Source organism: Tachyglossus aculeatus, chromosome X1, assembly GCF_015852505.1.
Source record: "Tachyglossus aculeatus isolate mTacAcu1 chromosome X1, mTacAcu1.pri, whole genome shotgun sequence".
In the NCBI taxonomy this organism is placed as follows: Eukaryota; Metazoa; Chordata; class Mammalia; order Monotremata; family Tachyglossidae; genus Tachyglossus; species Tachyglossus aculeatus.
Window position 1 is genome coordinate 70,397,191 of NC_052101.1, and position 22,231 is coordinate 70,419,421.

A 22,231-nucleotide genomic window follows, 5' to 3' on the forward strand; every position below is an offset into this window, starting at 1 on the left:
ACAGAATGCAGAGAAGAAAAATCCCCTAGGAAAATAATATTTATGACATATAGTCAGTTCTCTTATAAATCTGTAGACTGCGTTTGGTATAGGTATTTGTTCTCCAATTTCTCAAAAGTCAAAGCATCCAGGAAGTTTCATTCTGGGCAGTTAGGAGAGGCAAGTACCGAGGGAAATCCGACCCCGTACATGGGCTTCCATGGGGTTGCACTGCTGCATCTGCTTCGTCCGGACCTGGGGGTGCCTGCTCACCCGGAGCGGAGCCAATGGTGAGGACGAGTCAGCTCTGTGGACCCGTGTGTGGCAGTGGGACACCTGAGGTGGCAGGAGGGAGGCCTGGAGTCAGGGAGGGGTGAGGGTTCAGGCTCTGCCACTGCCCCTCCTACAGTAGGGAGTGGGGAGCCTTGACCCCTGGATGGGTCACGTGTTGGAAAAAAACAGGTTGAGCCCAGGAGCAGCGCTGGATGCAGTCGGAGCCCCTGCCCATCCCTCCATCACTGCTACCAAAGTCATCGACCGCACCTGGGTCTTCATCTTTATCCGGGGCTGCGCACCCAAACTGCCTGGGTCCCTGCTTCCACCAGCCCCGCACCCTCTAAGTGAAAGCCAGAGTTGGCTGGCGCAATCCTGTCTGCTATAAATTATTTATTCATATTAATGTCTGTCTCTCCCTCTAGACTGTAAACTCATTGTGGGCAGGGAATGTGTCTACTGACTCTGTTGTACTCTACCAAGCGCTTAGTACAGTGCTCTGCAAACCGTAATTGTTCAATGGATACCATTGTGTGATTAAATACCATTGGTTGATTAAATACCATTGACTGATAAGACCACATAAAGGAAACTTTGCACTACAGTATTTACACTGACCAATGCCATGAACCACACAAAGCCATTTCTCCTGACACTGCCTTAAGTTCTATCCAGATAGATTTACGTTGTTGAAAGAACATTCCCTAATTCTTCTGTCACATTCTATCCGAACAACATAGTAAAAAATATGCATTATGGAAGAAGTGACTGCAACCTAAGCTTCCAAACATCACGTTCCAAAACACCTATTGATTCTATTAAAGACAGTAGAGATAATTGACACTCCAGGACACAAATGTGCTAATTTGATTCAAGTTGACTCGGTAGAATTGTAAATTAACTCATTCTAGCATAGAAAACTTTAAGAAAAACTGAACATTAAAAAAATACAGGGGATTTTGGGGGTTCAACCCCAATGAAAAGAAAATTGACAGTAAAAATCAGTAGGTACAGCAACTTACACTCTACCTACTTTTATCTATCATTCAAATCAAATCTCATAACATTTAACTTATTTTCCCAATGACCTATACTGGCATGAGAGTGGGGAATCAGACATTGATCTCTCTCTCTATCTACACGGATCACGTATTCTAACTCTGTTGTAGTCTCTCAAGTGCTCAGAACAGTACTCTGCACATAATAGACATTAAATAAATACTACTGATTTACTTATTGATAACTCACCTGGGTTAACAGTGATAAATCTGCTATCATCCGGAAATCTGTCACCTCTTGGAAAAGGCTTTTTGGATGGCATTTCTGGTGTTGGAACATTCCCTGCATAATGTTCATTAGTGAAGGTGGGGGGCACTTGGGTGGAGGTGATGGATTCTGTGTCTGTTTCTGAATTGCTCTCATCTTCATCAATCTGATCTGTTGGGAAAACGTTTTGGTTTCGTTCTTGACCATCTATAGTTTGATTTACGTCCTCCTCTATAGTTCTATTAGGAGAAACAGTAGTTAGTGTGGACTCTGTTCTATTTTGTACCTCAGCAGAATGGGTCACTGCACTTTTCTCTTTCTTTTCCGAATCCTTTTCCCCCTCTTCCTCATGTTCTCTTTCGCCATCCTCGCTTTCATTCTTTTCATCTTTTTCCCCGTCCTCTGTTCCTTCACTATCTTTTGTCAGAGTTGAATCACTGTCTGGTCCTGGAGAAGATAAAGCTTCTGAAGTAGCAAGGACTGTTCTTACTGACTGTTTACTGGTAGAAGCAGCAGCTGGAAGGCGGGTTGGCCACACTGTACTAGGAAAAGAGGAAATACCGCCACCACTAAACCCAAGGCCTGCAAGCAATGTGCTGGTCACCACAGAGGCTACTGTTGCTTGGCTTCCGCTAGAAGATGGTCCCATTCCAGTTGCCATAGAAACAAAAGAGAAGGGAATGCCAGAGGAAGTCCAGGTAGAAGATCCAGAGCTGATGGGGGCCATGTCAGCAGAAGAAGCAGGAGAAGCTGTAGGCTTGAAGAGATCACCCAAGAAGGGTGAGATGGGAACAAAAGAAGAAAACAAAGCAGAGTGTGTGTCAGTAAGTATCCTGACTTGTCAATACTTCTTTTCTCTTCACTCTCAACCACTCAAAACTGCACATTGGTTTTCAAATCCATTTATATCGCCTCATGTTAAAGCATCCATAAGGGCAAGAATTTAATTTATTGGTATAATGAAAAGGCACAAAACTTTATGCTTATGACGGGAAATTATTAAACCATATTCCACTGATTCCGTTATGTTATCCCCTGCGTATTATTATAATTATGTCAATATTAGCTTGCTTTAGTATATGAAGATTGCAGTTTAACTTGTATTTTATGAAGTGATTGTTTTTTGTGATCTTAGTCACCAAAATGAAACATTTTGAACTTGAAATGATTTGAAATCAATGACTGATGAACAGAAGAAAAATTCACTTCATTACTTTATAAAAAGATTCAACCTATTTCAGTGCCTTAATTATACAAATTATGAAATAAATCCCTAAAGTTGATGCTTTGACTATGAGTAAGGAGTCAATGAAGATGTTAATATCATTTTAAAATACGAAATACACATCGATAAAGTTGATGCTTTGATTATGAGTAAGGAGTCAATGAAGATGCTAATATCATTTTAAAATACGAAATACACATCGATAGATAATGTAGTCAGTTGAAAGATCTTGCATTTAAATAAATGGAAATTTTATTTGAAAAAGTACGATAGGACTTGCCTACTTTTAAAGAGAAATTCAATATTTTGGGTCAGGAGTAAAGACTTTTATGACTTGTCACTAGGACATTTGCAACTTTAATTTCACAACATGGATCCTGTACAATAATGAAAATATGAACTGCAGTCTCCAGTGTTTTTCCCTAGTAATCTAAAATATTACAAATGTTTTCATTTTACAATGCAACACAACTATTTTGGAATTCAGGATGTAAACTAAATGATCAACTAGATGGCATATACCTAATTAAAATGCTTAATGTATCTGAAAGAGTCAAAGATTAAGCCAACTTTAAACAAAGTTATATTCATCTACCGTAGTTTTTTTTTTTGGGGGGGGGGGGCTAAAATCCACTAAATCATGAGTAAATATACATTGTTTTTCTGTTAGTCTATGACTGTTTCCTTTCCTTATCAGAGAATGCAAGGCTAAGGCAACATTTGTTAACGGTTTTACAACAAAATACTGCCATCTGGTGGTAAAGGTGATTAAATTTTCAAGTACAATATGCCTCATTCAAATTAAAAGAAGCAATTAAAATTCTCCACTTACCACTCCTGTTTTAACAATTCTGGTTCCTTGGAATATTCGTGTAGTATTGGCTGAGAAACAAAGAATTTTCATTTTAAGGCAAGTAGTATTAGCAGCACAAAATAAAATTACGAGAAAATAATCCTTATCTCGGATACAAACCTCATACACTTCATCAAAAACGAACAGAAAGTGCTTAAATGATCAAACCAAATGTTGCTGTATGCTGTGGTTTTTATTCTGAATGCATTAGAAATGGAAATTTTGAGGATGCTCAAAAATTCAAAAGATACATTAATCTGAAGAATCTCTCTTCTTTAGGCTAGGTAGGTTGCCGTGAGTAGCAGAACAACAATCCAAGATCAAAAACAGTCTCCCATAACCACTTAGTTGCTAAATGCCAATCAATACTCCTCTGATGCTACGTATGCAACTCCCATTGCTCCTAGTGGGAGTGACCCTTGTGTATTAGTCACAATGGTGGAAGAAAAGGAAAGAAAAGAGGGTTGCATTTACAACCACTTTATTTAATGGCCATGGCTTCAGTCTCTATAGCACAAGATATGGAATTCAGACAAAAGCAAGATGGCAATACCAGCCTTGTTTATTTTTCATTAATTATGAGCTATTACTGGTCAGGACATGTCCTAACCAGGTCTGTGGACAAAATATTTCTCAACAAATTCTTTTTGGGGTGGTTGCTGAAAAGATCAGATTGAAACATAATGAAGGGTAGGGGAGATAGGGAACAATGTTTGGTAGAGATATTTACAAGTCAATGGGATGGGCTATTTAATATAGTTGCTGTGTCACAATCGTAGCTGCCAAGGTGTTTTGGATCTCATATTGTAAATGATTTATCTTTCATTACCACTCAGAAGCCAGAGGAGCTCTGCTGATTTCAAGAGATAAACCTGAAGATTCCAATTGTGGTGAGTCTTGTTGATTTGAGTACTTTTGCTCCCCCATCCTAAAGAAACCCTCTCTTGACCCCATCTCCCCTTCTAGTTATCGCCCTATCTCCCTCCTACTATTCCTTTCCAAACTCCTTGAATGAGTCGTCTACACCCGCTGCCTCGAATTCCTCAACACCAACTCTCTCCTCAACCCCCTCCAATCTGGCTTCCATCCCCTACATTCCACCGAAACTGCCTTCTCAAAGGTCACCAATGACGTCCTGCTTGCCAAATCCAACGGCTCCTACTCTATCCTAATCCTCCTCGACCTCTCAGCTGCCTTTGACACTGTGGACCACCCCCTTCTCCTCAACACGCTATCCAACCTTGGCTTCACAGACTCCGTCCTCTCCTGGTTCTCATCTCTCCGGCCGTTCATTCCCAGTCTCCTTTGTGGGCTCCTCCTCCCCCTCCCATCCCCTTACTGTAGGGGTTCCTCAAGGGTTAGTTCTTGGTCCCCTTCTGTTCTCTATCTACACTCACTCCCTTGGTGAACTCATTTGCTCCCACGGCTTCAACTATCATCTCTATGCTGATGACACCGAAATCTACATCTCTGCCCCTGCTCTGTCTCCCTCCCTCCAGGCTCGGGTCTCCTCCTGCCTTCAGAACATCTCCACCTAGATGTCTGTCCATCATCTGAAACTCAACATGTCCAAGACTGAACTCCTTATCTTCCCTCCCAAACCCTGCCCTCTCCCTGACTTTCCCATCACTGTAGATGACACTACCATCCTTCCCAACAAGCCCGCAACCTTGGTGTCATCCTCGACTCAGCTCTCTTGTTCACCCCTCACATCCAATCCGTCACCAAAACCTGCCCGTCTCAGCCCCCACAACATCGCCAAGATCTGTCCTTTCCTCTCCATCCAAACTGCTACCCTGCTCGTTCAATCTCTCATCCTATCCCGACTGGATTACTGCATCAGTCTCCTCTCTGATCTCCTATCCTCCTGTCTCTCCCCACTTCAGTCTATACTTCACGCTGCTGCTCGGATCATCTTTGTGCAGAAACGCTCTGCGCATGTTACTCCCCTCCTCAAAAATCTCCAGTGGCTACCAGTCAACCTACGCATCAGGTAAAAACTCCTCACTCTCGGCTTCAAGGCTCTCCATTTCCTCGCCCCCTCCTACCTCACCTCCCTTCTTTCCTTCTACAGCCCAGCCCACACCCTCCGTTCCTCTGCCACTAACCTCCTCACTGTGCCTTGTTCTCGCCTGTCCCACCATCGACCCCTGGCCCACGTCCTCCCCCTGGCCTGGAATGCCCTCCCTCCACACATCCGCCAAGCTAGCTCTCTTCCTCCCTTCAAAGCCCTACTGAGAGCTCACCTCCTCCAGGAGGCCTTCCCAGACTGAACCCCCTCCTTCCACTCCCCCTCCCCATCCCCCCTGCCCTACCTCCTTCCCCTCCCCACGGCACCTGTATAAATGTTTGTACAGATTTATTACTCTATTTTACTTGTACCTATTTACTATTATATTTATTTTATTTTGTTATTGATGTGCATCTAGCTTTACTTCTATTTAATCTGCTGACTTGACACCTGTTCACATGTTTTGTTTTGTTGTCTGTCTCCCCCTTCTAGACTGTGAGCCCGTTGTTGGGTAGGGACCGTCTCTATATGTTGCCAACTTGTACTTCCCAAGAGCTTAGTACAGTGCTCTGCACACAGTAAGTGCTCAATAAATACGATTGAATGAATGAGCCTAAATGTGATCAATATTTGTGAATTTCCCTCTAGACTGTAAGCTGATTGTAGGCAGGGAATATGTGTGGTATATTATACTCTCCCAAGCACTAAGAACAGTGTTCTGCACACAGAAAGCATTCAATAAATACTATTGATTGACTGATTTCCAGTATCAATTCCAGAAGACTCTGATTCTAGTTTTCTGTTCTGCATTTTTCTCTGCACTGGTAGATCCTGTCCACAATCCAACTCCCCACCAAACTGATTTACTTAACGCAGTACAACAAGTCCTTTTAACCTAGTTCAAATAGTGTTAATTTTTTAAGGAGTTTGACTATCAATTAAAATATTTCGAAATTGAATATTTTCATTTTCTGGGTCCATGATCAGTACTTAGAAAAGTTTACTGGTCTGGGAAATTTGTTCTGGTCCTAATGATACTTCTATTGATTCCTCCATTATGTTACATCTTACTTTTGGTGTGAGACTTTTCATTCAGGATTTTTGGTGTTACTGATTTGTACTTTCAGAATTCTTTCAGTTGTTCCATAGATGGCTCAACAAACATCAGTTAGTTGCAACTCTTCTGTGGTCTTCTTGACTCTGTTAGTACTAGACTTTCCCTTTCTCTGAGAGGCTGTTAAACAGGGCTTTGGGACCACACTCGGAGCTGTGATAAAACCAATACTCACTAACCAGACTTTAAAAATCATTTTTATGTTTTGGAACCAATTTTTAAAGAGTGCCTTAAAGTCTCATCTGGTCAGATGAGGCACAGAACAGAAGAAATGTCCCGAGTCAATGGGAATAGAATTCATTGATCCACTTCTCAAGGACTATGAGAAGCTAAAACAAATCCTTTATGCCATTTGAAATTTGATATTTCAAACTGCCTTCAGAAAGCAAAGCTTTATTTGATTTTAGCTCCAGGTGTTTCTGAGATAACAGCTAACCAAATCATGTTGGAATTCAAGCACAGGGGGGAAAAAATCAAGGTGGTGATCAGAATGGCAATATTTTAAGGCTACCTCAGATCTGCCAGAGTTTATACACAAGATGAATAAATTGAGCTATTTACAAAATGTCATATATTAAAGACAATTATGGCAACTTTAGATGAATAGGCTGAATTTAATGATTCCATTCTGTCCCTCACCATGGAAGGTGAGATTGAGCTGGGATTAAACTGAGAATATTGAAACTGTGATACTTGGTGGGTTGATACTGGGAGGGGAGCATATTTTCTCTATTTGAGTGCAGGGATGCTATGCAGCATTCCTTGTCACCTATGGAAACATGCACAATTTTGAGGCAGTTCTATGGGTAGAAAAGTGGCTTTATGCTCCTAGGATTACTTTTTCGCTTATACTCTATGTGCACATTGACTTTATACAAACAGGAACTACTTTGTCAGAAATCATAGAGGCTTATTTGCCCAGTGGATATGGGAAGGGGAGGAATTAATATACTCTCCCTTCTTCATACCCCCTAACTGCTTTGTTGGGCTCCCTGGAGACAAAAGGCAAGAACAGATTTCAATAATCTGTTCAGTCCATGTTTGCCCACTCCTCAACAACCTCCAGTGGTTGCCCATCCACCTCCACATCAAACAGAAACTTCTTACCATTGGGTATAAAACATTCAATCACCTTGGCCCCTCGTGCCTTACCTCCCTGACTTTCTACTACAAACTGCTCTTCTAATGCCAACCTACTCACTGTACCTCAATCCCGTCTATCTCACTACTGATCTCTTGCCCATGTCCTGTCCCTGGACTGGCACGTTCTCCATATCCGCCAGACAATCACTCTTCCCCAACTTCAAAGCCTTATTAAAAGCACATCTCCACCAATTCTTCCCTGACTAAGCCCTCATTTCCTCTTCTCCCATTCCCTCTTCATCACCTTTGCACCTGGATTTGCACCCTTTATTCACTCCTCCCACAGCACTTATGTACATATCCATAATTTATTGATTTATATTAATGTCTGTATCCTCCTGTAGACTGTAAATTCATTGTGGGCAGGGAATTTGTCTACTGATTCTGTTATACTGTGCTCTCTCAAGCACTTAGTACTTAGTACAGTGCTCTGCACACAGTAGGTGCTCAATAAAAATGACTGATTGATTGGATTGATTGAACAAAAATAGCTGCTCTTTTATAGTTAGATTTCAAGAGAAAATCCCAACATGGAGCAAAGGCTATCAAGAAATTGAAAAGTATTTTACCTTGAAATAGCATCGTTTGGCTAAAATCACTGCGCATATCATTTTGGCAAACCGCTTGGACTCTGAACAGATAAAGGCTATCAGGTGAAACGTGACTAATGATGGCTTTCTGTTTATAAAAGAGAAAAGGCGTGGTTAGCTTCAAATGAAAGTCCATGCTTTACTATGCTGCCGACAAAGCCCAGCATAATACCATATATACCATATATGTGCTTATATATTATATTTACAATACATATGCACACACAAATATATATATATATATATATATATGTATATATACACACACACACACACACAGAATGGACATGCTCATAGATCAAATACACACTAATGTTTGCATTTAATATAAATTTCTACTAGGCAGATCTGAAAACAAAAGGGAATGTACATTGGAAACTATGATAAATTATTTTTCATACTAAGTGTAGGAATTTCATAGTGATTTGTATCTTTAAACCACCAAAAAGATTATGGGTAGAGTATGGAAAGTCACACTGTGAAGCTACTGAGTACTTACATACATACATCACCATGCCTCTGTCTCCCCCTTCTGTGAGCCCATTGTTGGGTAGGGACCGTCTCTATATGTTGCCAACATGTACTTCTCAAGTGCTTAGTACAGTGCTCTGCACACAGTAAGCGCTCAATAAATACGATCGAATGAATACATCAGGGATACAGATATATTCTGGGGCATGGGTTTGTTAAGATAGGAATTTTGAAGAAAAATGAGTCATATCTGAATGGTGCCTCTTTTCTGGGGCATTGTATTACCTTGGATGTTTTCATAAAACTAACTAGACACCCTTGACACAGGTAGAAAACATTATTTTTCCATTTCTACAGGTGGATATACTAAGATAACATAAGAGTGTGATTAGTTAAATCAGATCAGTCCACTTTCAACTCTACAGCTGCTCCAACTCCAACTTGAAAATATAAAACTTGGATATTGAAAGTCTTTTAGTAACAGTTTTAACTTCCCCTCACCGTGACTTTGATGCAAGAGAACTATAGTGTATTGGACACTTGTCTCAACACACAACTGGACTACTGAGTTTTGCTCTCTGTCTTTGGACAACTTTTGTGTTGGAATAAAAAACTTATTTAAACCCAGGGCTATGTCCTACTGCTAAAAAGCAGAGTGTCCTGGTTGTGTTGCTGTGTCATAACAGCTAATGGTGAAGGAAGTGGTTCTGCAATTACAAAGCCAACATTATGACTATGCAGAGAACAAAGAAAATTAATTCTACCCATCCCAAAAGAAAATAACTCCCTTAAAATCCTCAAAAATAATTCAGTCTCAAAGCATGTTTTCTTTACATCCCTCTCCTTCCCTGAAACTCGAGTATGTCTGACCCTATCTTTTTTTCAGAGCAAAAATTATTTCCACGTCTATTTAGGGATTTATTGTGATTCTCTTCAACCTTTTATCTATTTATCTTTGCATGTTTAATTTTTTTTTATCTAGAACAAGAAACTGTGTAAGTGCCTAGATAGTTCCTGATGATTAAATGCAGCCAACTTTACTTCAGAAAGAGACAATCCCTTAAGGACTTGCAGTTATGACAAGAGAAAGGTTAAAATACATCATAACCTTGGGTGCCTTTCAACAGATTTCTCTCTGATTTCATGAAGCTCATCATTCCCTAATGTGACCCAGATAACAATGTCTAGTGGGGAAATTGAAAATATAAATGGAAATGAAGTAAAAGAATCTTCATCTAAAGGAATAAGGAAAGCATTATTCTATAACTGATTGAATGGGCTCAGAGGACTATGTATTTGAAAAAAATGATAACAGTCATTAAGAATTTCACTCTGCGCTTCTGCATTTTTATGTGCATATACAATTGCTGTTTTCATTATTCGAAAGCCTTCCTTTGATTAACAATAAACGGAAGTCTTTCAAACCTGAATGTGTCACTTTGAGCTTATGTGCAAAGACTTTTAAAGACTAGTATAGGCTTTGCTTTACACATGTGGTGAAGGAGATGGAGAAGAGTACTAATAAATCCCTGTTCTGGCCTTTCCTTCTCCTCCTTTATTGGCAGGAAAATTTTAGTCACAGCCTCTTTTCATGATGGTTCTTGGTTTGCTGAAGATTCAGATTTAAAAGTAAGAAAGTGTGAGTTTCCAATTATCTTAATGTAGGTGGATACAAATGCTATATGAGTTGGTGTGTCAGATGGACTAGCAAAGACAGAAAGACCTGGGGTTAGGTGGCTATTCATTATTGTATACTGTTTTCCATGAGTAAGAGACAAACCTTTTTAGTTCACTTAAAGTGAAGTGGGGAGAAGGAGAAAGATGGGGCTCCAGTGAAAATCAAAGTATATTCGTATTGATGCTCAGGTGCCTCATCTGTTCCACACTGACTTTATAAGGAAGTCAACTGGGAGTTAAATGGAGATAAGGACTTGAACATTAGAGTAAAAATTGACTTTGTTAGAAATTTTATTTTAAAACCACTCTTTTCCAAATTTGTAGACCCCAGCCTTGAAGCAAGTGGGAGAATGAGAGAGGCACTGCATGCCTGGGGAGGAAGCAGCAACATACCTCTCAAAAACCCAGGTAAGTGTCTACAAGCAGGATGGGGCAAAGGTAGTAGGCTAGTATGTGGAATTTCCCCTGGCCACATAGCTAGGCAGACTGCTAAAAATATCCCTTTCCCACCAACTCCAAATTCCAGGTTCTAAAGCCCTATTCAGGAAGACTGCAGAAAAAACGATCAAGATACTACCTTTTCCTTCCATTTTGGGTAGCCTTGGGCCAAGCGGACCAAAGATCCTCATAGCAATCAAACACCGAGCATGTACAGAATCTCCCAAGAGCTTACATAAGTGCTGTGCACGCAGCAAGCACTCAAATACCATTAGTTGACTGTTGTGGAAGCTCCTCTGCATATGTTTCCAGCAGCACAGAGTCAACTGTGTACTTTCCAAGTGCTTAGAACAGTGCTCTGCCCACATTAAGTGCTCAATAAATACGACAATGAATGAAACTGTGCAAGGGTAACCTATCATGCATGGACAGCCCTGTCCCCTCAGGAAGCTAGAGAGGGCCTCCTTCTTAAACTGTGAGCCACATTTGGGACGGGGAGTATGTCCAACCTGATTGCCTTAGAACAGTGCTAGTACATACTAAGCACTTAAAGACAACAATTATCATTATGAGGCCTGTGAGGTGTCACGCCACTTCTGGAGCTCTGGTTGGGACTGGGTTCCAGCCCCAGAATTTTATTCCGACTAAATCCCATATTTGTAGAACACTTGCCTAGGGTTTACCCTCACCAAAACCCCCTGGTACTGACGTCTCTGTTTTGCCATTAAAAACAAAGTATTCATGTAGCATTGGACATTTCTGATTCAGTTGTTTTACCAGGTCCTTGTCACTGTCCTTGGTAAACGTCTTCTCCTTTTCATCTTCATTTTTTGTCCAGCTGTAGGAGATCATGTAGTTCATAACTGGAGGATGGTATATGGTTTCTGGCTGCTCCCAGGTTACCAGCAATGCCGTTCTATTCACTGGATGGACTTTCATATTAACTGGTGGAGTGCTACAAACTGAACAGAATAATAAAGGAATTTTATGTAGAAACAGGACCTGAAATTTTTTTGCTTGCCTCCCTTATAATCCAGCCACCAACAATAAGTCAAAGGAAAAAACACTTTGTCTGGGTCAATGCTTAAAATTAAAACCAGTATCTAAAGTTGAAACAATGGGTCATCATACTTTTTCTTTCTAAATGGTAGGGGTATAGTATTATTTTCATACATCCCTCAAATTCTGGAAGGCTTGGGAAACCGAGGTATGTTCTTTCTTCCTATCTGTAATTTATTTTAGTTTCTATCTATTCCCCACTAGGATGCTAGACTGTGAGCCCGCTGTCTAGACTGGGAGCCCGCTGTTGGGTAGGGACCGTCTCTATATGTTGCCAACTTGTACTCCCCAAGAGCTTAGTACAGTGCTCTGCACACAGTAAGTGCTCAATAAATACGATTGAATGATGTAAACCTTTTGAGAGTAGAGATAATGTCTATTAATTCTATTACACTTTCCCAAGCACTCAGGACAGTAATTCTGCACATAAGCAGCTCTGTCCAAACTGATTTACAATACTTCAATGCTTTTCACTGATTTACAATACTTCAATGCTTTTCAGAAGTCCAATTTTGATCAGGAAAATCAGCTCATATCTCTAGCACAAAGAATAGATAATCTGATACATTCCCACCACTGTATATATCACTGACAAGTATTAAAGCTATTTGGTGTACAAACACCACAAACACACAACATCAAATAAAAAAGAAAAGATTACTGCATTGAAATTTGCAAAAGTGAAGTTGCTAATGTCGTACACTAGATGGCACTAGTATATTGCTTTATAAGACTATCCCTATTTTCCAGTAGATGGATTATAGTTTTCTGGATTGGGAAATCACTATGAAAAAATAAAATTCAGGAAAGGTCCCAACACTCTCTTTCCAAACATCAACCTTGAGCCAAGGACTCTTGTATATAGAACAGTCTAACAACTTATACAGTGATGAAAGATTTGACCTTTATTACTGGGGAAAAGTGCAGGTTTTCTTCATTCTCTTGAAATGGGTTCTATTTTTCTGCCCCCAAATGTTTCCACCTTAATTTCCTTCTACAGAAAATTAACTCATTTTTAAATTTTAGCATGGGTAGTTATATAGTATAAGTAATGTCATATATTTATACACACACGGCATAACAAATATTGGGTGAATTATCCTTTGAAGAAAATTACCATTCCATTAATCAATCAATTGTATTATATTGAGCGCTTACTGTGAGCAGAGCATTGTATCAAGCACTTGATGCTATTTGCCTCGGCTGGCTCGTTTAGACTTTGGCTTATCTGTTTCTTGCTTTTGTTTGATGTTTCATTTCAGTGCTTCTCAGGTAATTCCATCTAGGATTATTATTTTTTCAACCTTAATTTTTCACTTACAGCTAACATTTGTAAGTATAAACTCAAACTATACTTAATTAGGCCAAAGATAGCTATGTACTAGGCCAAGTAATGCCAATTCACGAACAAAGGTCTTGCGACATACTCTGTGGATTCAAACCCTAGGGGAGACCAATAGATTAAAATCACACAAAATTCCAAGGTCTGGTTCTATCCCCTGCACTGATTTGCAGTGTGATCGTGGGCAGACCAGTTACCTGCCAGGAGAACTGTGCGGACTCAACAGTCCTGGTTTCTGCCTTGGCACCTTCAGATAGATGGTGGAGGGCAAGTTATGATGACTTTCTTTCAGTTTTTACCTACCATAAAACATGTTGTGTACACCAACTAACTGGTCATAAAAACCTTAGGGACCTTTGTACATTATACTCTAGTCTATAATTAGCAGCCTTCCCATTGGCTCAGCAGGTGATATTTATTGAAAAGAAAAAGGTGTGCAATGGAAGCATGCCAACATATTTTTCTAAAAGAGGTACCAAATGGGTACCTTTCCAAGGAAACTTCTTAAATCACGAAATGAAGGTAGTGTTTATAAACCACTTTCAAGATGAAGATTCAGCCCTTTTTTGGGAAAATGGATAGTCGAGTATGTCTTGATATATTCCTTTTTGCCTAATATTCATTGTTCATCAATCTCATTAAATACACTAGAGGCTCCATAGCCATACTTTAAAAACAAATGTCCCTTGTGAGGTGTTCTTGACATCAGTGTTCAGTTTCACAGGTGCCTGATTACTTCCCTAAGGTGTTTGATTGCTTTTCATAGGCACCTGATATGATCCTGCTTGCCACACTGTGCCTTAGAGTAGCACCTTTAGTTATGATCCTAGACTTTGTTAATTAACAAGCAGGCTCTACTATAGCACCTAATACCCTTTGATTCTAAATCAATGCCTTGGACATTTTCTCAGATACTCTACATGTAAATGTTTTTTTTTCTGTTTAGTGTCAGGTTAAACTAACATGTTCTACTCCAAAAGTCATTGTTACTTCTAAGTCATTTAAAATATCTAGAGATTTTTTTCCTAGCATGTTTCACACTTGAGGCAGTGTTCCAAATATTGATCTAAAGTCAAAGGGACAACACTGCTCAAGCAAAGCAATTTGGTTTAGATTCACTATTTCACAATCCCTGACATCTTATAAGAAACCAGTGCTTCCTTCTGGAATTACATTCCAGTTTGGGATTGTACAGTAGCCCCTATCTTAACATCATCTAGCTCCTGGGAGTTTCTCCGTGTGCCATGGGTTTGTCATGTGGGTAAGTGCAGGCACAGGAAATCACTCTGGAAGTGAAAAGAGATGGTTCCTGGATGGCAAGGAAACTGGATTGTGCTTCAGGTCTGCCCAAACAGGCTTGCAAATCATGCTGTCTGAATTCTTGTCCTTTCTTGATCATCAAAAAGCAACCCAACAGTCCTTGAATCGTGAGTCCCGTGAATCCCAGACAAATAGCCCGAGGAAAGGATTTCTTCTTTTGAAGGGTTGTATCAAAATAATGTAGGCAAACGCGACACAGAAAAAAGCAAACCATGTACAATTTTAAACCTGAAAGATCTCACGGAGTTCCTTTGTATCCCAGGAGTTAGGAAAAGTACAAATACTGAATTATAATGTACATGGAAGCCCTTCAACTCTGAAAAGATGTAAGTGACAGGTGGCTAGTAACTGCCTCCTGTTATTTTATTTCATAACCTCCTCATTGGGAGGACGTAATAAGTAGTAAATATTCTTTGTTCATAAGTATTGCATTAAGTGGATTAGATGGATAGTCTATACATTCCAGTATTCTGGAATTCTGGAAAGTATTTTACATTTCTTTTCTGACAAATGAGACTAATAATATCTATTTTACAGAGCTGTCACGAGGAGTATTAGTTAATATTTGCAACATACCTGAAAGGTGTAACAAGTTCTATTTTAGTGTTAAGTATTATTATTACTGCCTTATGTTCATAGTTGTAGTTTGTTTCTTCCTTTAGATTCCCTTCTGTGTTAATTATCTTTTGTGTACAAAGTTTCTTCATACTTCCACTTTTCTCTTTGTCTCTTTTGTTTCAGCTTGCTCTGTTTTGTGAATGAGATTTATATCCTCAGACTTTTTTGGGTGGCCTCCATTTTCCCTATTCTCTATAGAATTTTATATAGCTCAGTCATCTCTTTTAAAATCAGTAAAGTACATAAATCTAATTTTTCCTGCTCTTCCAGCACAAACACTGGAAATAATGTGGTCATATCGATTTCCTCTTTTGTCTTTCCATTGTTTTGGCATTCTTTCTGCAATATGTAATTGTAGCAAATTCTCCAGGGATTTCCTCATGGTACTTTTGTACAGCCCTATAATGATTCTTCTTAACAGACAGTCTTTCTATTTGGTTCTGCTGTATCCATTGTTTACTTGCTCTGCATCTGCTAGACTTTCGACTTATGACTCCAAATGTCAGTTCTTGGTCGTTCATGGACTTCTTTCTGGATTAACATAGTTTATGATCATTAGACCTTTTTTAAAAATCTCTAAATCTACTGTCATACTTATCCTTATGAACACTTATTTTGATCACCCTCATTTAGTGTCATGTTATTAGAACACTTAAAAGTGCTTTGCTCTGTACAATTAATACTATGAGAAAATAAATAATGGCATTTGTTAGGAGCTTACTACATGCCAAGGCACTGTATTAAGTGTGGGGGTGGATACAAGCAAATTGGGCTGGACACATTCCCTGTCCCACTTGGGGCTCACAGCCTCAATCCCCATTTTACAGATAAGAGAACTGAGGCACAGAGAAGTAAAGTGACTTGCCCAAGGTCACACAGCAGACAAGTGGTGGAGCCGGGATTAGAACCCATGACTTCTGACTTCTAGGCCCGTGCTCTATCCACTATGCCACACTGCTTCCCACAATGAAAGGTTAAACTATAGTAACTTGAATTCTTCCTTTAGTATGAATGTACACTTGTTGGGGACATTGTCGGAGAAATGAAGGGGTGTTGGGAGAGCCAGTTAACGCAAATAAATCAGAGATAGAAAAAAATCTCAGGGGCCAGACAATCTGCCCCCTTGCCAGAACATATTTATTACTTTTCACGATACGACTGGTGTTTTTTCTTCTATATCTTCTCCTGAACTTCTTTTTGTACCTCTTTTACTCCTAAGAGCCTACTAAAGGGACTGAGGCAAGGGTGGGGTTGGTCTATGTCTCTGCCCCTGCGCTCTCTCCCTCCAGGCTCATATCTCCTCCTGCCTTCAGGATATCTCCATCTGGGTGTCTGCCTGCCATCTAAAACTCAATATGTCCAAGACTGAACTCCTTATATCTTTCCTCCCAAACCCTGTCCTCTCCCTGACTTTCCCGTCACTGTAGACGACACTACCATCCTTCCCATCTCACAAGCCCGCAACGTTGGTGTCATCCTCAACGCCACTCTCTCGTTCACCCCACATATCCAATCCATCACCAAAACCTACCAGTCTCACCGCCACAACATCACCAAGATCCGCCCTTTCCTCTCCATCCAAAGGAGGCCTTCCCAGACTGAGCCCCCTTTTTCCTCTCCTCCTCCCCATCCCCCCGCCCTACCTCCTTCCCCTTCCCACAGCACTTGTATATATTTGTACAGATTTATTAATCTATTTTGCTTGTACATATTTACTATTCTATTTATTTTGTTAATGATGTGTATATAACTACAATTCTATTTGTTCTGATGATTTTGACACGTGTCTACATGTTCTGTTTTGTTGTCTGCCTCCCCCTTCTAGACTGTGAGCCCGTTGTTGGGTAGGGACCGTCTCTATATGTTGCCGACTAGTACTTCCCAAGCGCTTAGTACAGTGCTCTGTCCACAGTAAGCACTCAATAAATATGATTGAATGAATGAATGAATATGCAGGAAACAAGGCAAACCTATATAACATTGCATTGTCTTTCAAAACATTGTCTTTCAAAGAGGTAGAGCACAGGCTTGGGAGTTCGAAGGACATGGATTCTAATCCTGGCTCCACCACATATCTGCTGTGTGACCCTGGGCAAGTCATTTAACTTCTCTGTGCCTCAGTTACCTCATCTGTAAAATTGGGAGCCCAATGTGGGATAGGGTCTATTTAGCTTGTATCTATCCCAGCACTTAGTACAATGCCTGACACACAGTAAGAGATTAATAAATACCACTAGAAAGACGAGAAAGTTAATGATGAAATTTCAGCCCAGTTCTAAAGGACACTGGCTCTCTTTAACATATACAAAACTGAAACCTTATTTAATTTACCAGGGAATTTTGGCCAGCAGGCATTTTTGTGTTTCCTCCATTCCTTGCTCGCCACAGAATTGTCACAGCTGTGTTCGAAGAACAAAGCCTCTGGATATAGCTAGTGGGTCTGCTCTTTGCACTGCAGCAGTGGTTGCCTTCTTCCCAGCTTCAAAGCCTTATTGAAGGCACATCTCCTGCAAGAGGCCTTCTCTAAGTCCCCCTTTCCTCCTCTCTCACTCCTTTTTGCATCTCCCTTACTCCCTTTGTTCATCCTCCCCTCCCAGCTCCACAGCACTTACAAGCATAGCTGTAATTTATTTATTCACAGTAATGTCTGTCTCCCCTTCTCTAGACTATAAGCTCACTGCGGACTGGGAATTTGTCTATATTATTGCATTGTACTCTCCCAAGTGCTTATATTACAGGCTCTGCACACAGTAAGTGCTTGCTCAATAAATACAAATGAATGATTGAGTGAAGCCTTAGGCCATCACCTGATTGGACCTCCCCAGGCTACTAGTGATGGTAGGCTGTTCCCTTCACAATGCAACTCTGGCCAATAGAGTCCTACCTAGGTTGGACATGGAGGCTGTGGGGCCAAGGTCTAAATCCAGGCCCAACCAAATTCAAAGTAGTACCTAACGGGGGTCTGGGATGATGTTACATCTGCAGAGAAGAGGTGGATTACATGTGTGCTATGAGTTCATGTATGTACTCTTGTCCCTGGGCATGGAAAGGTATATAAATACCAGTAATCCACCCGGACAACTGGCTATTCATTAACTTGCAGTTAGGATGGCCACTTACAGTCCTGCTTTTTTTTACCACACAGGAGAATCACATGGCATCATTATTATCTCATGTGTTACACTGGACACACAGCATTAACATGATGTGATGGTTGCCATCTTTCAGAAGTATGCAGATTTCATGTGGTCCTAGAGTGTTTCTCTGGAGGGGAAAACTTTAACTCTCCACTTGTTCCTTTTACTTCATATTTACATATCCCTTAAGCATTTGGGAATTCTCTTCCCTGCATTTATGTACATATCTTTATACTCTATTTCCTCCTATAATTTTAGTGTTTTCCCTGAGGATAGAGATTGTGTCTACCAACTCCACTGTATCATACTCTCCCAAGTGCCTAGTACAGTGTCCAGCACACAGTAAACATTCAGTAAATATAATTGAACGAATTAATGAAGAAAGACCATTGATTGATTGATTTCTCCAGAGCCTTTGCATTTCCCTCCCAGGTCAGTGTGAAGTCTGGTGCAATGTGTGGAACTTGGCAGCTGCTGCTGTGGTGGAGGGTGCCTCTGCTTAAAAGGTCAGCAAAGCACCCAGTTTTATACTGGAGATGAGAAGAGACAGACCACCCTATTCACAGTGCATTTATAGCAGTGTATTTGTTCCCGTGCCATGGGATGTCCAGCCCTCAGAGGCCTGAAACAGGTGGGAAGATGTGGGTTACCCTGACTTTTTTTTTTGGCAGGGGGTAGAGGGGGCAGGGAGTTGGCACTCTAGTCTGACCTGGCTGTGGGTCTAAGGTCCACGAGCCAGGCTAAACAGAACTTTAGCTGACATTATGGTCCTTCCCTTTCAATGATTCACTTGGGGCATGTAAAATGTGCTTAAGAAGGATCCTGAGAGGTAAGAAACTCAGTAATTCCATTCCTGGCTCAATAGGTCAGGAGATTTGCTCGCTCTCTAATTTTTAAGACCATTTTTCACTTGGGAGAAGGAAAGGTAAAGGAACATCTGCCTCAAGTGGAAGACCATAGCAATAGAGCAGGTGATTATGTGGATAAGTTTATCTGGGAATATTCTATCCAATACAAGTCAGTGATGCAAGATATGTGCATGGTCTCTTAGCTGCTTCCTTTCATGTCCATATGTTCAGAAAAAAAGCAGCTCCCAAGTTGGCTAAGCTGCTGCTTTAAGTTGTGGCTGCCAAGCACCAAAAGGTTTTAAATGGGAAGCCTGCTCCCTACAGAAAATGTTGCTCTTCAGCAGGAAATCTTTTCCTGTGCCAGCATGGAAACATTTGCACCACATGTCTGCCTGCACTTGATCACACCTGTTACAACTGCATGTCAAATATATAGATAGTTCTGTCTATAGTCAGACAGAGCTTTGAAATGTGGAGCCATGTAAGTTCATGTTGGTCACTGAAAGACTAAGCCAGTACCATAGAGTCTCAAATTCTGCAAACCACTCAGGAGTACATTAAAAAAAAAACAAACCAAAAACAGCAAGGATAGCTGGGAGCTACATTCCTGCCTCCAAAAACTGAAAAGGAAAGAAACAGCCAATGGACAAATCCTGGGTCCCTTACTGCTCCTTAAAATTGTTAATGCATAGAAAAATTATGTTCCCATAGCACTTATGTACCTATATTTACACTCTACTACATCTTCTTATCTGAAGTTTATTTTGGTGTTTGTCTTCCTCTGTAGAATGTTAGCTATTTGAGGGCAGGGTTCAGGTCTTCCAATTATAATATACTTTCCCAAATGCTTAGTACGATGTTATGCCCATTCTAGGCACACAGTAAATTCTATTGATTGATTCGTTGATTAATTCTTTAGCTATAGCCTTCAGCAGTAAAGTGTGTACAGCACTGGGCATGGAGGAGGAAAGACAAGGAAAGACATAGCCATATTTGGGGTACCAGGGAGCAGAAAAATCCCTGAGGAAAAAGAGAGGAGATTAAAAGAGAGGGATAGGAGAATCTGGGAGGAATTTACAATGCAAATTTACTTAGCTACGGGGCTCAGTTATCATCTCAGGGCTAGTTCTGGAATTGAAGAAATCACATGTACATTTATGGGAAAACATAGTCCACAATACAGACATTCATGATACACGTTACTGATAAATACATCATGGCTGCATCATGGGAAATTACAGTAATGACTGCCATTTCTCAGAAGGTAAAAGGGCCAAAATTCTATGCACATTCCTTGTGTTTGAGTGAAAGAAAAACAAAACCCCTTGTCTGCTTGAGGAATAATCAGCAGTAAGAGCAGTGAAGATAAATAGTCTGTCTCCCAGCTATATTCCTGTTGTGGATTAAAATATATGGGCACAAATATTTAGTAGACTCATGCTTCTTAGCCTAATAAATACTGGTTAGTGAAATACAAATAGGGGATAAAAGAGAGATGTGTTTTCTCTTAAGGATTAATCAAGGATTATTCAGTGGTATTTACTGAGTGCTTACTGCATGCAGAGCACTGTGCTAAGCATTTGGGAGAGTACAGTATAGCAGAGTTTGTAGACATGTTCCCTGTCTACAAGTAGCTTAAGGATGCCTGTTGCTAGCATTTACTAATTTTTAGGTTGCCACAAAGAAGAATCACAGTCTATGCACAAATAGACCCATAGTCCAGAAAAGCTTTCTACTCAGAAAGGAAAGATCAACTATAAAAGCATTTTTAAGGTCACCCTGATAGGAACTATACCTAAGTGGTATGTAGAGTGGATTACCATATTTACTGTCAGAATTGCCTCCATGGCATAATTTTCCACCTTATTTTTGAGGACGAAATCAATAGTATTAATTGAGTCCTTACTGTGTGCAGAGCATTCTACTAAGAGCTTGGGAGAGTACAATATAATAGAGTAGGTAGATATGTTCCCTGCCCACAAGGAGTTAAAAGATTATGTTTTGTCCCATATAATTGTAAGCAGTGATAGAGGTGCAGAATGGGGTAGGAAGAGAAGGATCAGAACATGATACCATCACTGATGGTGGTTTACACTGGGAGAAGAAATTTCTTCTCTGAAATATGCTCACTCATGGGTAAGAAGTGGAAAAAGGTCAGAAATTGGTAATGCAGCAGAGTTGTGCTGGGGAAGGGATGTTTCTTCTCTGAGACACGAGAACTCTTGGGTTGGAAGAGAAGGGAAGGAGTTAATTATGAATACCTAGTGTAGGCAACATTTGGAAGTTAGAGCAGTTTCAATTGTCCTCTTACCTTCCTCTTCCTTCTTCCCTCCTTTTCTCTTTTTTTTCCCTGTTTCCCATATTGCTAGACTTAATTCCTATATGACTTTGTGTAATAGCTCCACCCATTTTTCGTGGCTAAATTTATGAAAAGAGGGCGGGGCAACTATGTAAGTTAAATATGGTAATTACTAAAGAAATGTTTATAAAATATAAATTTCATAATCACCTCTTCAGATCATCATCATCATCAATCGTATTTATTGAGCGCTTACTGTGTGCAGAGCACTGTACTAAGCGCTTGGGAAGTACAAATTGGCAACATATAATTTCTCATAGATAATTTATAGAATGATACTCTAGTGTTTGCTACTTTCTGAGGGTTTGGACTATAATAATATTAATCTCATTAAGACACATCTGATTTCTTTTTCATTTCTAACTACTGGGGTCACGAATCCCCCCAATCTGAATAGTAAATCTGGTTCTCAACGCAATTCTCAAGCCAGCATCCTAGCTGTAGAACCATGAAAGGGAGTATGTTATAGGTGAGACAAGAAAAAGTCAGTATTGTAGGGAATGTGTCC

The 22,231-nt window shown here is 40.2% G+C and overlaps 1 protein-coding gene and 1 long non-coding RNA gene across 3 annotated transcripts in view; one reads left to right on the forward strand and one right to left on the reverse strand.

Moving 5' to 3' along the window:
• Window positions 1-22,231, reverse strand: part of PTPRG (protein tyrosine phosphatase receptor type G) — a 721,138-nt gene that overhangs the window by 131,551 nt on the left and 567,356 nt on the right. For both annotated transcript variants that reach the window (XM_038771845.1, XM_038771844.1), the window contains exons 9-12: window positions 11,818-12,002; window positions 8,434-8,542; window positions 3,576-3,625; window positions 1,501-2,275 (exon numbers count right to left, since the gene is read on the reverse strand). In XM_038771845.1, the coding sequence (XP_038627773.1) occupies window positions 1,501-2,275; window positions 3,576-3,625; window positions 8,434-8,542; window positions 11,818-12,002 (1,119 nt within the window). The remainder of the gene's footprint in view (window positions 1-1,500; window positions 2,276-3,575; window positions 3,626-8,433; window positions 8,543-11,817; window positions 12,003-22,231) is intronic.
• On the forward strand, window positions 2,217-11,962 carry LOC119949990. The gene is made up of 4 exons (XR_005457321.1): window positions 2,217-2,342; window positions 4,433-4,486; window positions 10,927-11,010; window positions 11,879-11,962. It is a non-coding gene; the product is annotated as an uncharacterized LOC119949990 (long non-coding RNA).